This window comes from Fundulus heteroclitus, chromosome 21, assembly GCF_011125445.2.
Source record: "Fundulus heteroclitus isolate FHET01 chromosome 21, MU-UCD_Fhet_4.1, whole genome shotgun sequence".
In the NCBI taxonomy this organism is placed as follows: domain Eukaryota; kingdom Metazoa; phylum Chordata; class Actinopteri; order Cyprinodontiformes; family Fundulidae; genus Fundulus; species Fundulus heteroclitus.
The window spans coordinates 31,572,608-31,590,530 of record NC_046381.1 but is presented as its reverse complement, the minus strand read 5'-3'; the positions used below and the strand labels follow the sequence as shown (position 1 = coordinate 31,590,530).

General features: G+C 42.1%; 1 protein-coding gene across 7 annotated transcripts in view; it reads right to left on the bottom strand.

The window, feature by feature from the left end:
• Positions 1-17,923, bottom strand: part of ccny (cyclin Y) — a 39,497-nt gene that overhangs the window by 17,913 nt on the left and 3,661 nt on the right. For all 7 annotated transcript variants that reach the window (XM_012865053.3, XM_036125812.1, XM_036125810.1 and 4 more), the window contains exon 2: positions 165-239. In XM_012865053.3, coding sequence (XP_012720507.2) covers positions 165-239 — 75 coding nt within the window. The remainder of the gene's footprint in view (positions 1-164; positions 240-17,923) is intronic.

Sequence of the window (17,923 nt, the reverse complement as noted above, 5' to 3'; positions counted from 1 at the left end):
CAACCGCAGAAGTCTGCAGGAAAACGGCTTTCTTTTTCTTTGGGTTGTTGCATCGAGCCAAACAGGAGAGCGCAGCAGCGACAGCTCCTGTGACGTCCGCCAGCTGAAGGAGCAGAGCACCGCTGAACGCAGGCTTCAGAGAGACGAGAGTGGCCACAACTTACCGTCCGTCTGGGACTTGCTGAGGAAGATGGTGCTGGCCCGGGGATGATCTGATGGGTTGTATTCCATGGGCAGGTCTGGAAGAACAGAAGAGGAAAGCGTAAACACCAAGATCCCGTTCACATTCGGAATTTGATGGAGAGAAAAAAAAAACAAATCTGAGAGAAATCAGAAACTAAAGTGTTGCTGAGTTTATTGGAGGAAAATTATACATTTGCCAATTTATTTCCAAGACAATTCCGTTAACTTGGATAAGTAAAACATGCTGCGAAACACACTTTCTTTCTTTTTTTAAGCTCAAATTGAGGTGTGAACCGTCTCCCTTGTAATCAAGTGAACTAAACGCCAAGATGCGCTGGTAGCCGACAGGGTGCTGCATCGACGTAAACAGCCGTCTGTAAATCCATAAACTGAGCAAACACAGCAGAGTGTTATAGATCTGCTGATCACACAGGAACTAAAGACTTCAGCAGGGTGTATTCAGCAGCTGACGTACTGGCAGGCGGGTCCTACGTCTTGTGTTGAGGTAAACATTAAAATGATCCGTCCTGCTTACCTATAATAGTTTATTCAGAGTACCTTACCAAGCCTAAGTCTCAATAAGCTTTTTTTTCCTTGTCACATCACAAACTTTGATGTATTTATTGCAAAACAGACCAACACAACGTAGCATCTAATTGTGAACACTGATTTTGAAATGGATATTGCACAGCTGCAGATAGCTGTAGATGTTCCACAGCACAGAGGCCTCCACAGAGCAGCCAGGTTGGTGGTGTGTATTGTTAGCCGTGCATTCCCCAAACCTGGTCGCTATGAAAGAAATAAGCCATTGATGAAAGAAGGCCATATGTTTGCCACAAATCATGTAGGGGACCCTGTGAAAGACGCTGCTCAGGTCAGATCAGAGTTGATGAGAAGATGAAGGGATCTGAACGCCGAGCGACACAGAGGATGCAGAGGACCTGGGACTAGACAGGCGGTTCCACAAAGAGCCAGCCAGAGCTACGATAAGAAGCCTTAGATCAGTGGTTCCCAAGCTTCTCACCTTCAGAAGCACTAAAAACAAGGATGAGACTCAGCTGAGTAAGTCAACCAAACATGGCTACAGCGCCACCCACAGCATCAAACGTGTTTTAGCTATACCTCTAGCAGAAACACCCGTCATTATTTTGACTTTCATCTTTGAAGCAGACCTGAGGAACAGGCACCTGTTACTAGGGCTGCACAACTAATCACATTTGCAATATAATCATAGTTTTAAAAAAAACTATTTCCAAATTGCAGAGGTCTGCAATTTTTGCCATGTAACAATGAATGTATCAGTCGTCCTTTAGGTGTCTTTAATATGTTTAAAGTGGGTTTAGTCCACATGGAAGGAAAGAGAGTTGCAGCAGTCAGATAATCTAATTTTATTATTTGTTTTAGAGTTTTTATAATCATATTTTTTTACCAGAAGCTTTCAGGAATCTCACCACAGCATTAAGTTCTGGTCAAACTGTTTAGATTTGTCTGTTGGTTGCACTTCATGTTCAACAAGGATTAATGTCCAACTCAACAAGCTCTTCTCTTGAATAAGAATATTCTGAATAATAAAAACAGTTACATCTCTTGATTTAAATAGTCCTTGTTTACAAACAACTTTATCTACGGCCGTTTTTGTTGCTTTTGGTTAATGCAGAGAAAAGTCTACATTAAATTACAATTATGGTTGAAATATATTTTGCAATTTGGATATTTGGATACATCGTACGGTGACTTTTGAACGCTGGTCTTAAATAACTCTGCAGCAGTTTCTGAGCTGTGTTTACTCTTTTTCTAATTCCCTTTTTTTTATTGTAAACATCTTTCATAAACCACAATGCTTCCTGCTTGGTTTTAACTACTGTTGGACCTTTATACTTCTCTATAATTATTGCATGTATGTAATGTTTTCGTCTGTCCATTCTTAGACTGAGTGGCTGCAAACAAATGGCCATTAAAGGTGTTAATAAAGTTCTCCTGATCTGATCCGCTGGTTTAGACCAAGCCACATCCAGCGGTTGGAATGACCCAGTTAATGTCCAGACTTGTGTCCAATTTAAAATCTGTGGTAGGACTTGAATATTGGTCTTTATGGACACCATAAGTCCAATCATATTCATTTTACTAAAATGGGTAAAAAAAAATAAAAAAAAATAAAAATTCTGGTAGAAACACACCCTAAAATACGGTGGTTCTACAAAGTACTGACCTGGAGAAAGCTGAAAAAAAAAAAAAAAAAGACATGCCACACTTTTCAGTTTTTTACCACTTCCCCACTATGCACTACTTTGTGCTGGTCTATCACATAAACTCACAAATAAATACAGACGCCATTAATGTCACAGGGTGTGAGCAGGTTCAGGGAAAAACTGCATGTGTGCCAAACCAGGCTCCAGCAGTCGGCTCGTGTTTCTGCCACTGAATAGAACGGTAACAATTTGGGGCCGGATTAAAACCCACAGGGCTAAACACGGTGGCATGGGGCATTTAATTAATAACAGCAAACCAAGTTTGTATTGAAACTCTATACTGAAAGTACAAAACCCATGAGGGTGTGGTGAGAGCGTAATAACCTCCCACACACAAGGAAACATTTGTTGAGGTTCTCTCAAGATCATTAGATAATTCCAACCAAAACGAAAAGCCAAACGACTGTGGGATGTCGTCGTTTCACACCAATAGTGCCAATGAGTACATTCTGACTCTAGGAGGTTTCAGAGCAAAACTGAAAGCGGCTGCGGGGGAAGACTCTGCGGGTGATGTCAGTGAAAGAGGAAGGGTAAGACGGGGCCGACGCCCTGACACATTGACAGAGAGAAACACCAAGCAGGGCAGAAAAGTGGCAAATGAAAAGACCAGAATGGCTGATCTGAAACACGACTAACACGAGACAGTGGGGATAATCATGCTAACAATTACATAAACTTGAAAAGAAAATCTGGATGAGAAGGAGAAATGGAGCCAGTATGAGAAATGAAAATAAAGAGCTTTGTGTTCAAACGAGGAGCCTGGTTGAGTTTACCTCGGCTCCTAAACACCGTGATGCTAACAGAGCACACCTGAGACCGGTGCAGGTAACAAGCCACGGTCTTTGTCTCCTCGCGCTTTTGAACTTCTGTGTTTTTGAGCTGAAGAGCCACTCACAGAGCCCTCAGAGGGCATTGATACATAAACAGGGATACACACTGGCGGACACCCATGTTGAATAAAGATGGCTGTGTAGGAGGGCATCTACACACTCGACAAGCGCACCCTTTCCTTTTCTGCAGGCCGGATTTATAAAGCGCCCTCCAGCTTCCAGCCAGCATCCCGTTTACGCAGGAAGATGACAACATCCACAGACAGAGGGAGGCTCCCCGTCTGCTGCTACTGGTGACCTCTGCTGTTTTCCCAGCCTCTCCAACAACTCCACCCCATTTCTCCAACCCGGGGAGAAGAAAGCACCCGGCTTCCGCCGTTTCAGGAAGCGATGAGGAAGTGGAACAACAGGGGGTGGTCACCGGCTGCCGAGGGAGGCAGGCTGAACAAAGAGCGGAGGGAACAGGTCAGCGTGTGGATCTGGGGGAGGAACATGGAAACGCAACAATATCCTTCCAATATGAACGGCCAGTTGAACACTAAGTCCTAGCTCAATACACCTCTTTAATTTTGCCTCACTGGAGATGACCGTCTAGCGCTGGTGAACCATCAGAAAAAGTTTTCCATCATCTAAAATCAATTGTTATTAATAAAAAAAATGTAACTTCTCCTGCCCAGCTTGTATATTTGGCATATCTTGGGGCTATTTTAATTGTGTATAAACAAAGATTATGCAAATCAAAAACGTGACAAACAAGACGAGCACAAGCTAAAAAAGATCTAAAGTTAAAGGCAATTTTTTATACTATGGATTTGGCAAAGACCTCACAGTTTTGCTTTTTCCTTAAGAAGAAGAGTTGAAAGTATTTTTTTAATCTTGCCTTCCTGGAGACTGCAGTGAACTGTTGAGGCAGCGGAGTCATCCCACCCTGAGCGAGAGAGTCATTGAAAACCAGGAGTTTGCCAATTTAACACCTTACTGCCCCAATTTATTTACAATCATGGGGGAAAAAAATGGTTATTTCTGTTTTTGCTGTCAAGCACATGCTTGGCTGCATTACGACTGGAAGTGGTACGAGGTAAATTTACAACAACACTCTACTGAGGGTTAAAACAACAAGAAATGTATTTAAATTTTCTCCAAGACGTAAGGATTTTAAATGTTTTTTTAGCATTTCATATTAGCAATTAGCAAGGTTAGCATCGGTAACTGTAAACAGCAGTCTTTGTGTGTACTCCCACCTGTAAAAAGATGCTAACCCTCAAGATTTCTCGCAGGCTGTCACCTCCCCAAATCAAGTGTGCTGAAAAGTCAAGATGACCCAACGACCAACTGAGCCTTCCTGGGGTCAGCTGAAGTCGACTAAGTCAGTGTTGTAGTAGCATGAATGAAAAACAGATTTACCTGTGTAGAAAATAGTTTACTTTTTTAAAGGAATGTAGACCACGTGTGTTTCCTCTGACTAGATTTCAAACACCTTAATGCTTGCCAACTTTTTGAGTATTCTTCCTTTAGTAAAAACATCCACACTAATGAAGCACTATTGTTAGGTGATCCAGTAGCATTCAGGTTTTGCACCCTGATTGGTTGCGAAGAGATCATGTTTAAGTTTCCAAGCCAATAGTCTTCCACAATAAACATACAATCATTGCAGAAAATTGTTGTGCATTTGAAGAATATTTCTATTTGAAGACACAATTCTGTTGATTGTGTTAGCCAATACTATTGGTAAGCAAGTCCAAATAAATGAACTTGTGATGGAAGGTAAAATGGATGTATTCCTGAAAACTCAGCATTTCCTTCTTTACTATGTTTACATTCATATTTGCCAATGCCTTCTTGGAGAGCAACAGCTGGTTAAAGACTTCTGTACAGCACTGTATGAGCATTTAGACTGGATCTACACCCGTGTTGTTCCTGGCACCCCGTCAACAGGCCCCTTCCAAAATCATCCCAGAAAGGAAAACCCACTGATGATTTTGGCTGACCTGTACGAGTGCCTGTGGTAGAGGGTCCAAACGGTGCGGCGTGGCACTGTGCAGCTGTCAGCAGCGAGCTTTCACCACACACACTGACTGCTAAGCCAGGAAACCCACGGCACCTCTGCTAATAGAGTATCAGAGATGTTACTGGTACTTGGGGAATTGATACCATAAATGCAGCCCAGTGCTGTATAGACATTGTGAGGCTGGATGCTATCGTGTGTTCAGTCCAGACTGTTACATTATGCTTTCATCACAAAGACACCATTATTAAGTTTCTTACAGAGACTTAAAAACACACAGCTGAAGCCTCCTGGTTGAGTGATTACTTTCAATCTCCCCTCCCAGTTCTACTTTATGATGTGAAACCATTACACAAGCACATTTTGGAGCAGTGACCCAAAACAGCAAAAAGTTTATTTGCAGAAACAAGGAAGTTTCTACAGCATAAATTTCCTCTTTTGCCAAATTAAACACACTATCATGAACAATTATTACTTAGAATCTATCACACAGAGGGTAATACAGTTACAAACCGTATAATTACGGAATGATGGAAGAGAAGTTCCAATTTGCAACTGAGCCAGTGGTATATACTTTCCCAGCAGTCTAAGGATTCATTTGGAAAAATGGGTCCAATCATTATATTATGTCATTATAGTGACATAACGTTGCCTGGACTTATTGGTACTGGATCTTTGGACGGTTGGAAACTCATTAATTGTAATAAAGAGTTCAGCACAGAACGTCTTGAAAATTTAGAACTCTGTTTTGCGTAGATATCATTCTGATAAACTTGAACTTAAAGGAGCTATAAGTACAGGGCTCTCAACTCTCACACCGTGTGACAGACGCATTCACTGACTTCACACGCAGCACATGGCATAAAAATAACAAAGCCCATCTGGGCTGTGGATGATCCATTCACAGGTCTGTCCATCCAGAGCTTAGTATAAACCCGCCTTCTGCTGAGCTGTTTCAGCTTCTTTCACAGCTTGTGGCCATCAGTAATTCCTGCTGCAGTTTGTGTTAACAGAGCAGCAGGAAGAGCGATCAGAGTTATGAATAATTTTGGTCTTAACCAGTAGTGAAAGTAAGCCGGTACGGTCCAGTACTGCGTACGCAGGAGGCAAGGGGGGAGAGCTGCTGCCAGATAAAGCCTTCATTCAGGACCAGTCATAGCTGCACGCTGGATCAGAAAATAGTCCTGCAAACCAGATGCAGTTTGAAAACCATTTAGTCTGTTTATAAGTTTCGTTTTTATTAATTCTGCATTTTATAACGTGCCGTGTTTCTGTGCCTCAACACTCTTACTGATCCTCGCCCGTCCCTTTCCTCAGAGCCAGGGGCTACGTTTAATGTCCTTCCACCTGTAGCAAAATGTCCCAATTAAAGTCAATAGCAGAGTTAGTATAAAAATACACCGTTTTTATACGGTGTGTTGGTGTTGTGAATTTTTACTTCCACGGGACAGATCTATGATGTTATAATCTGTTCTATTTCTGGTCCACTTCTCTTACTGGCTTCCATGTTGACAGGCTGCTGCTCTTTTGGCAAAACAAAATACCAAATGCTGCGCTCTGATTTGGGAACCCTGGGAACTCTGATGTGATTGGCTGAGGAACCAGGAAGTAAACACAGGCTACACTCTGAACTGAAGTAGTTCCAGACTGTACGGATGCTGCCCTCTGGAAAGAGGTTCCGCAGCATCCGTTGCAGGTCCACCAGGTTCTGCAAAAGCTTTTTCCCTGCTGCCATCAGACTGTTGAACTGCTGAAGTATAAAAACGGACTGTGTACCACACACGACCCGCGAATTTGCACATTTGTATGTATCCTTCAATATCGCTGCTGCACTTTTTCCGGAAATGTACTGCAAAACTGTTTACAATGCAACTGTCTATTGTTAAATCACTGCTGCACCTTACTGCATAATTGTTTACATTGCTTACATTGTCTTTACATTTCAATCTGCCTACTGCTCACTGCTGCACTTTATCCGAAATTTAATTGAAAGTTATCCTGTATTTGACTGTGATTTACCACTGCATTTTTCTTATCCTGTACTGCAAATTCACTGCAAGGTATCCTGTAGAGTTACTGCAATCTTTCTGAGCTGTATGAAAAAACGAAATTTCGTTCTGTATGCACTCTGTGCTACAAAATGACAATAAAGAAAGTCTAAGTCTAAGTCTAAGTCTAAGTCTAAGTCTACCTCTAGATTGGATAGGAGAAAAAGGTGACTGAGACATTGTTGATGGAGAGGACCGATCATTTATAGGGAATGTTTCTTCCATCCAGGGTGACAAATGAGAATAGATATGTTAAAACAATGTAGAGTATATGATGTGGAAGTTGGCAAAAGCGGAGAAAAAAGGTATCCGAAGTCTCAGCTTTGATGGCGAACCTACAACAACAATTAATGAATCAAAGTGACAGCAAAACTTTTGCGGTAAAGTCTTTCCACCCAACTCACCCCCCACTTCCGGTCCTCCTTCTTCACAATAAGACTTCACATTCTGGTGTGAAATGCACATATATGTGTCCAACACAATGAGTTAGATATACACCCTATATTATGTACAGCCTATATTTGCACACTTATACTAACCATAATCCGAGTTTGAAATTAATTTAAATACCATGAACAGGTAAAATGTACTTTATTTTGAAAAACCATCACAGCCTTCTTCTCTGTGTGCTTCTCTCAGGAGGGAAGGAAAACTAGAGAGGACAGTCCACTGTTGCCCATTTAGAGCCTTTGTTGGGACTTTTCAGACACCTCTAGAAATTATCTTTCAAAAAGTGACGAGTAACAACGACTTTTAGTGACTTATTTGTTTTAATGACGACTTTACTGAAAACCCTAGTCGTTCTTGAGTCACTGTATTGAGGCAGCAGCGAGGGTTCCTACTTCCCTCATTGTCTCAAAAGGCACACCACAGCTGCTGCTGCTGCCTCAAATATAGTTTTTAAAGTAGTCTATTTTTGTCTGTGAAACTGTTGCACTAAAATAATTCCCTGAATTTAATTGACACACAGCTTCAATCACTCATTCACCTCGTTCATTTTGTGCGGTGGTAACAGCTGTCCTTTTGGGACAATTTGTTTTATGTAGCGTGGCTTCAGGCAATGTATTAAAATTCATAAATCATGCTAAAAAGGCAATTTTTAGTTCCAAACACATCTAATCACTATTTTTAATAATGTTTTTTCATCTTGGTAAAAGCTCTCCTACAGCCTGGGTCACAAACGTATTAACAAATATGCAAATTAGATCGGGCTTCCCAAAGTGTGTGTGTGGGGGGGGGGGGGGGCGAGAAACACCTCATGGGGGGGGGGGGGGGGTCCCGAGATGATTTCATGCAAATGTAATTTTGAAAAATTGCAGCTCTTATAAAAAAAAGAGCTGCAAAAAAGAGCTCCCAAAAAAAAGGGGGGGGGGGGGGGGAGAGATTCACCGGTTTCTGCCACTGTTATTTCGGGTGTTGCAGGCTGAAAGGTGTGGGAACCCCTGAATTAGATGATGACGTCACCACACACACACACACACACCACCAGCTGGGTTTAAAAAACATCCCAGAGGAAAGCCTGCGTAAGGACTGAAGGTAGATGATTGGCAGCTTGTGGTCGCAGCATCACTTTACAACAAGTTGCCACTAAAATAAGACAGCGATTACAGCACAGCAACTTCTGTTCTTCAAAGGTATGAACTAGCAGGACTTTCAACAGCATTATAGGTTTTCCTAATTATCAGAATAATAACATTTACAATTTGACAGATACTGTGGAAGCCACTAATTGCTGTCATTTTCAAAATGACGGTGTTAAAAATGTGTAACTAAAGCAGTTTTAGCAGAATAAATGTTTGGAAAAGGTTCACTCTTTTAGTTGGTCTAGTGATCGAACTAAATGATCTCTAAACTGGCTAATTTACCAAGGTCGCGTGATAAACCACTTTGGATGATTTTCTGCATACATCTCCCAAATGTTGAAAACTACCCAGGTGTTCTACAACAGGCAGGTAGGAGCTTTACTGGTGAGGCAACGACCAAGAGAAAACTGCAAATAGAGAGAAACACATCCACTTACAACTGTTATTGGTACTTCATTTGTCAAGGCCAATGCTTAGACCCTCTCAACTCTTCAATACACTGCCTACTATAATAATAATAATAATATACAAGAGTGAAATCCCACAGAGCTTTGATATACATTAATGCTTTAGTAGAGCAGCAGAAGGGAACTATTAACCAACTAACTGTCATGTTGCACCACCAAGCTAAGAAAACGTTAAAACGTATTTTTAGCAAGAAAATCACAGCAAAGCAAAACGAGTGATGTGGAAAATTGATGAGACGATGGGAAGGAAAGGATTCATTTATTCTACACCCAACAGAGAAGCAAACCCACCCTTCCTCTGTCTCCTCCATCCCAGCCCTTACATCTTCTGCTCGCCGTTACCAGGCAACGCTGGCTTGAAACGACTCAGATGGTAGAGGCGGGCCCATCAAAGCTGAAGGCACACAGCTGAAATTAGCCGTCTTCGCCTCGCTTCTATTGCTTAATCTCTTCCTGCCGATAACACCTGTTTGCACTCTGCATTGTGCTTTTAGCAGCTGAGTCCCAAAATAAAGCTGGACATTAGGAACAAATAAACAGCACACAACAGTAGGTGGTAGCACATAATCATCCATTAAAGCATTTTCATATAAACCTCACCAAAAATACACAAATCTTCTGTACTTCCACTTTCATGCTGCTAAAAGTTTGATCATTGTGGCAAAAGTGACACAAACTAAAGCAGAAGCAAACGCAGATGTTTGAAGGTGATTTTCTAAAGAGGTAAACGAGCATGAAAAGATGAAGGACGCTGATATGCCCTGGTGAGAGCAAACCTGGCAAAGCATGTTAAAGATCAACACTCGGATGTTTACACGCTCATTACAGCTCCTTTATGCACAGAAGCACAGAATTAAGCGTGCCAGATGCCATAAGCTGCTGTTATCTCTATCTCAACTTGCCACTGATAGCCCCGTTAGATCCACATCCTCCCGCTCGTAAGAACTGATTTGTTTTCGGTTTAAAACCTCCAGAGGCAGAGGGCTGAATTGGGTACGACGAGATGACCAAAACTACAAAAAAGGTGTGAAATTGTGGAGGGGCAAAGAGAGCAGCACCTCTGTTTCATTACTCCTCTGTTCTGTAGGAACGGAATTAGCAGCTAGAGCTGATCTAAAACTGAGTTTAAGGGCAAATAATAATCCAGCATATCTAGAACGCAGATAGAAATGATATCAAAGTCATAAACTACAATTGGTCATGAAAACGCACAGGCAGCACTAGTACCTTTGCAGGCACTAAAGAAATAGCCACTAGGCTTCATCAGAAAGGGTCCAGCCTAGATGAACGCTGACTGCGTGCCGTCTGGGTCCCACCAGACGACGATGGTGATTACGTGGCCCGTTAGGTGGCTAAATCAGACATGACTCTTCCCAAGCGACGCAGCTTTATTTACGGCTGTAGCCGCAGAAGACGCCTGGTGTTGTCTACGGCGTCTTAACGTTGTTATTACCCTCTAAGCCGTTTAAGATCCTGCCTTTGCTTCTGATGCTTAGGAATATAGTGACAGTGTTGAAACACGAGAAGTCCAACTTCTACTGCTTTCAGAACTTAAATGTGACAAAAAAGTATCACAATAATCAATTCTCTATTTCTTTTCTTAGTGTGTGTGTGTGTGTGGAGGGGGGGGGGGTAATTTCAGCTAAAATACATGATTTCAAGGTGAAAACTATTTTATTTTGTTAGGGTCCTTGAAGAAATTATCAGAATGGAGTTAGCCCGTTTTCAGCTTCCCTGGTCCTGGCTGTTAACCTGCTGCTGGTGGGAAAACTAAAATAAAAACCAGATCTTTCTCTAATAAGTGAATGACTAAGAGCCACCAGCTTGAATAAATAACGCAACGGTCTTTATTTTGGTGGGGAAGCTGTTACAGGGAAAAGAAGATTCAAAGCACCCATTTAAGATACAAATATAAAGGCTGCAGTTATTTTGCCCCTCATTTTAATCAAGTGCCTGTTTTGCAACACCTTTCTCTCTCTCACACCCTCGGTGTGCCATTGCCTCCGTTCCAGACCTAAATAATTTATGTCCACTAATGGCAGGAGAGTGCTATTCTTTTTTTATTTTTATTCTTAAAAAGCAAAGGTTAAGGTCAGAGCTTTACAAATACAACAGATCAGAAGTCGGCCCCTAAGCAAACACTTTATGTAAAAGTATTAAATAGGTAAAACAGGGCGGTTCTGAGGTCTTATTCTGCAGAACTGAGCAGCTACCGTGTTGCATGCGTTATGTGCTAAATATAGCCATCACGCTCCTTCCTGCTCTTTTTGGTGAAGACAAGCAGCCTTTACTGTCCTATCTTTGAAAATCTGCAGGAATGCAAGCCCCCCCGCGCTGTCAGTCATGCCCACTCTCTACATGAATTCCTGCTCCTTTTCCAAGTGTACGCGTAGCTGAAAGCAGCACTTCAAGGAAAAAAAGGACGCACTGCACGATTCCAGCAGATTTACAATTCCACCATACAAGAGCACCACTGGGAATCTCCTGGGACATTCAACTGCAGGCATTTAAAGATGTTCTTCTTGGGGGGAAAAAAGAGGAACATACTCCTTACAAGCTGGATTTCTGATAAAAATGAAGACTTGGATCACAAAAGCTGTTGGCATATGGACACGCAGCCACCCTCCAGAAGCCTAAGTGCACAGAGGCAAACACACAGGGTTAGGCAATTTACTAAAAATTAAAAAACCCAGAGGTCTTTCTTCCTCTCAGCCTTCTCTGATCAAATTATTCAAATATATTCAGATATGGGGGAAAACATATTTTAGGATCCTTGTAATCTCAAAGGAGGCTCATTGCAGACTTCAAACACACTCATTAATATCTGCCTGGGCAAGGTTGGCCTTTTATGTCCTTAATAGGTTCACTGCTTTTCTAAATGTTGGAATCCCTCAGTACAAACTGCGTTTGCTCTGATCCTACAGCTACATGAAGAGGAACATGCTATTCATCTCCAAAGTATCAATGTGCTGTCAATTCACCGTTTATTTCACCATTTATATGCAAGCATATATCTGTTCACCAGGATTAGATGGTTTTCTTACGCTGACCAGTGATCAGCCACTTGGACCCTCAATAATCAGATCATTCTTCGGGTCTGATAATGGAGCGAAGCACCAAAAAAAATTTTTTTTCAAAGGAATGCATTGTATTCACCAGCAGGTGAGTCCAGGGAGCATCTTCTCCTGCTCAACAACCACCAACACAGGACAGGTGCCCCCCAGGGGTGTGTTCTCTCCTCATTTCTGTCTGTAAACCAATGACGACTGCTGAACGCTGCAGTCCTCAGATCGATACCATGCTCATTTGCACTAGTTCAATCGTCTTTTGTCAAAATCTATACACACACACACACACACACACACAAAATATTTTGATTTTACGTTTTTTTCTATATTGTACTTGTGTATAGTCTTCATTGAAAGCAAAGTGAAACTGAAGTCTAATTCCTTGTTATATAAAGTAACCTGGTGATTAAACTTGATTCTAGTGAGGGCAAATCTTTAATGTGAATGTTCCCACCAACTATAAAGTCACCACATCTATGGTGCGTCTAAAAAGTTGACACTGACATGAGAAAATACGACACAGGGCACAGGAGATGAGTTGATTATGCCAGTGTACATCTGTTACTGCTCGATCTCGACTTGAATAATTCAATTTCCCACGACGCCATGTTGACGGCGAGACGAGCAAAACAAGCCAGAAAGAGATTGAGACGGGCAACTGCACTTGCACATTTTGTCACTTTCATAGCTAGTGTCTTTGTTCATTTGCATTTAAAGTCACTTTGAACTAATTTATTTTCTCGAGGATAGGGAGCGTTTGTACACAATCCCCCGACCAATAGGGGGCGACTCCTCTGTTCGATGGGGTCAACATTTAGAAGCCTGCTTTGACTTTTTCAACACAACAGCCATCCTGCCAGAGACACGCTGGTAGCAGGAATCGGATTGTTTTGAGCTGCACCAGCACGGGCTGCTGACTGGCGGGTATGGATCCCGTCTCTTTCCAACCAATGACACCTAAGCACAACCAGGTCACTCTTCACTGTGGAAGTTTTCACTGTGGGAGGACAGCTCAGTCTAAAATATTTCTAGACCCAGCGGGGTGTTTAAAAATGAAGACAAAGGAAGCAGAGAGATGCAAGAAGCTGTTTAAAAGGAAACTGTGGTTTCTAGGACGTGTGAGCTGAAGGAGTACAGGAGGTTTGGTTTATTTTAAAGCTCTATAAAGATAAAAGTGTCATTGAACATGATGGATTTATAAATGTTGGTAACCTTCTAGAAATCCCAGTTTTAAGGCAATCACCCAAAACCCGCTCTGGGTTAGAGGACTGTCTCAAAATGGCGTTATGGTAGGAAGACTCCTTACGTTTTTCGACTGGGTGGCCTATTTAAAATCAAAACAGGAAGTGAAATAAAAAGCTATTTTATTGTCCTACAGTAGCAAAATTCACACACAGTGTCCAAAGTACACAGTGTACTGTAAATTGCATATTTTGTCTCAGTACCACACAGGACAAGGTGGCAGAGTAAATAGTAGAACTAGGTTAACTCGTCTGGAACAGAGTTAGGAAACTCCCCAGACTCATCAACCACACATGAATGATCCACTCCCAGATTATAATTAGCCTGCAAGCGGGACTCGTCGATATGTCTGCGTCATCCACAAATAACTAACTTCACCACTAATGAGTCTTTGGCTCGGAGCCATCTCTGAGTTACACATGTCGATGTTAAATAAAACCCAGAGAAATTCCACCGCTTTTATCTAAATCTGACACATATTAAACCTGCACCTGGGACTCCTTTATACAATCTTTGATTTAGTTAGAATTAGAGCAGCCCACGTATTGACTTAGAGGGTTTAGAAATAAATTAAAATAATTAAGGGTTTTCACTGTACTATGTGCCGAATTCACCTGCCTTTAATATGAGTAAGAGATTATTACACTGAGCAAATCTGTTGCGTTTACTGAAAATTGGAAACTTCTACCTTCACATCAGATTCTTTAGACACCTGAGAATCTTTCAGTTCAATTCAATCCAGCTTTGTTTGTAAAGCACTTTACAATTTCCAAGGACCAAAGTGCTGTACAGTAAACAACAGGGTAAAAATAAAAAAAAACAAATACAATATCTCACAAAGCCAAGGAAAAAGACACAGATCATGAAGAGACTTAAAAACAAAAGATCTTTAAAAGGAATCCTAAAATGTACATGGAGCCAGTGGTGTGCTTTATTTTGGCCAAATAACTAAAATGAAAAAAGCTCGTCTTTACACCTGCTCTAATCTGGCTGTCAAATGTGAGCTCGGCATCCACTTTAACACCGAGGTCTGTGATGGTTGACTCCTTGTACTGGGCTGGGTGACCTAGCTCAATGAGGGAGTCTCAGTTGTGCCGTTAAAAACCATCACGTCAGTCTTACTCTCATTGAACTTTAAGAAATTGAGGGCCATCCAAGAAGTCTTCAAAACATTTTAGCAACAAGTGAATAGGTTTCCCATCTTTCTTCCTTAGTGGAACACAAATGTGGCTGTCACCAGCATAACAATGGAAACAAACACAATGCTTCCCCATTATGGAGCCAAGTGGCAGCAGATAAAGGGGAAAAAGAAGAGGCCCTAAAATTGAGCCCTGGGGCACCCCTCATAACAAAGGAGCAGAGGATGACGTATGATCACCAAGGGAAACGCCGATAGTTTGGAAATGCAATCAATCCCATTTTCTGGGGCACATTAAGAACATTGTGGACAGTCCTGAACAAAACACGACGACGGTTTGTGATGGTTTTAAGGATGATACCCACGAAACGCTTCGTTTAAGCATTTTTCACAGATGTTTGATAATTACGCCAGCAGTCCTTTAATATCTGAAATGATACCAGCCGTTTGTCCTTTTTCCACCTACGCTCAGCTCCACGGCACTCACGTCACGTCTGAGTGTACGTGCCTGGAGATTTGGCCAAGGTTCAGATTTCATTTTTGGCTGTCTGAGCTTCATTGGTGCGATGTAGTCCAAAGCTGCCTGACAGGTAGAATGAAACCAGGAACTAAGCTCCTCGGGCTCTGCGTACGCTGGCTTTTCGTCTACAAACTGGTCAAAAACAGCAGAAAACTGGGCAGCAGAGGAGAGGTTAACAACACAACGACGACGAGCAGCAGAGTGAGAGTTCAAGGTTGCACGGGTTAGAAAAACTTCAAAAACAATGGCCACGTGATCTGAAAGATCAAAAGGCTTCAGACTAGAGATCATATTGACTGTGACATCAGGTTATTGACCGCCCAAACACAAGAGGGAGAGAGGTCTTTCATGAACAATCACCAACACTTGGCAGACAACTGCTCAGCCTGTGAGTTACAGCCAGAAGACCTGCCTTCAGGCCGGCATTTGAGTGGCAACGGACATGTATTCACCACAGACACACACAGGTGAACACTTTGACCCCGACTAACCTTCATCCCACATGGGAAAGGAGGCACTGCTGGGTAAAAGCCTCTGTCCTGGAGTCCTCGGGTCTGGGTTAACCCTGTGCTCAGGTAGGAGTGTCGCCGTCACCATCCGTGGTTTTTGAGACCACTTGTTTGGTCGCACGCTTAATACAGCCAGCCAGGGTCTCCGAAATGACCAAAAACACCACCAGGGACATCCACAGGGAGAAGCAAAAGCATTTACTCAGCTCTGGGTATTAAACTAAAAACGCTACAAATACTGCACCGTACCTGCTGGAAATAAGGCCTGAATGGATCCCTGAAATCACTCTAATAGAGTGATTCCAAGAAGAGATCTTCTCTCCCACACACTTAGAGGTCTCACAGGGGTCTGGGGCCCACAGCATGCTCCACTTTACACAAGGTGCAACGGAGAAGCACTGAAAATATGAGAAAAATGCCCAAATGCTATAAAGTAAAAAAAGAAAAATGAACAGGATAACATCAACAACAAGTCAGCAGATGGGTCCATTTCTGATGCGTGGAACAGCTGCTCCCCCTGACCAAATCAATCTTTGTCATTGGTGCAGACGGCCTCAGGAAGCACCGTGATCTAACGGCGGTGGGGAGACTTCACACACCAAGGACGTGTAACGATGCCGTTCACGGATAGAACAGTCCGGCGCCTCGGAGCATCTTGACAAGACGATGCCCAACAACCTCACCTTTTTCATAATGTTCCACCAAGAACACCAAGAAAGGCTACAACCAACAATGTTTTCATAGACCAAATAGGTGATAGAAATGTAATTTAAAATGTTGCTCAATCTATCCCTCTAACTAGCCCTTTCACTTAATAATGCAATAAATGTTATTTGTAGTTTCTGTGAGAACTACTAAGCAACCTTTATAAATTACTTTAAGTAGTGTTTGTGGACAAAATAAACTATAGGGCCAACTATCAAAATTGGTTCCCATTGATTCCATGTTGACGCTATCCTGAAAATGAGGTCAGTGGTCAAACATTATTACAGTAATCCAAGTTGCCCCGTTTCAGTGATTAAATTAAAGCTTTAGCCTCTTGAAGCCTCTCCCTTCGCTTTATTCCAACAACAGGTCCCATTGCTTGTGTTAGAAATTTAACACCGACCCACTTACATTTGTATCTGTGCGATACTGAAGCTGGAATGTTCATTTCTATCCCAGTTGTCTGGATTTCTATCAGGTTCTGTTGTGTTCCTCTGTCTCGTGAAGCCAGCCTCTGAGTCATTTGGCTAATATTTCCTTACTGCTCCGGTAACTCGAGAACAAACAAACGTTAAAGATAAATTTGTTCTCACGCGTCACAACCTTAGCTTCAAACTGCATTGTTACGATGCTCTTTTACTATTACCTACCAGCTAAATCATGTGCACAAGCTAAAATGAAGTCTCAAAGCTTTGCACATGAAAATAAAATCCACAATTTTAAAAGAACTGGAAGTCCATATCAGAGCTGGATGGTAGACGGACCAACACCAAGGTACCTCTGGGATGTGAACGAGGGCTGTCTGACGATTCAAGAAAATCTTCTACATTTCAGTCATACTCAGAGAAATGTGGCTGTGTGAGAACAATAACATCAATAGCAGGTTGCCATGGTGATTTTATAGCTTTAACTACTAAATAAATGAATGATAAACCAATGAGCAGTCATTCAGATGGCTCTAGGTCAACAGGTTGTAACACTGCCTGCCCACATATTGCGATTTCATCCCTTCCCACTTCCTTTTGCCATCTATTATAAAAACCCCAAAATGGTACGAGGGCATCTGTATGCTAGAATGGTGCAGGGCTGTAAAACAGAGGTGAGGTGTGCTGTAGGTGTGAGGTGTGGGTATAAGGATTTGTTCCTAAAGGAAGTAGGGTAAAACGACAAAATGCTTAGATATGAACTGGCGGATGGGCAGCCTGACCAAAGGCCTATTTTATCCACGGTATGTGGCGTCAGAAAGCGGTTGCCATGTTAGTAAATCAATGTCTATATCAACCAACACAAATCATCATCTCTGAGGGCTGCTTGGTTGTTGGACAGCAATAACTGTACCTTTAATTTAATGTCCTCAGTATTGAGGCACAGCCAAT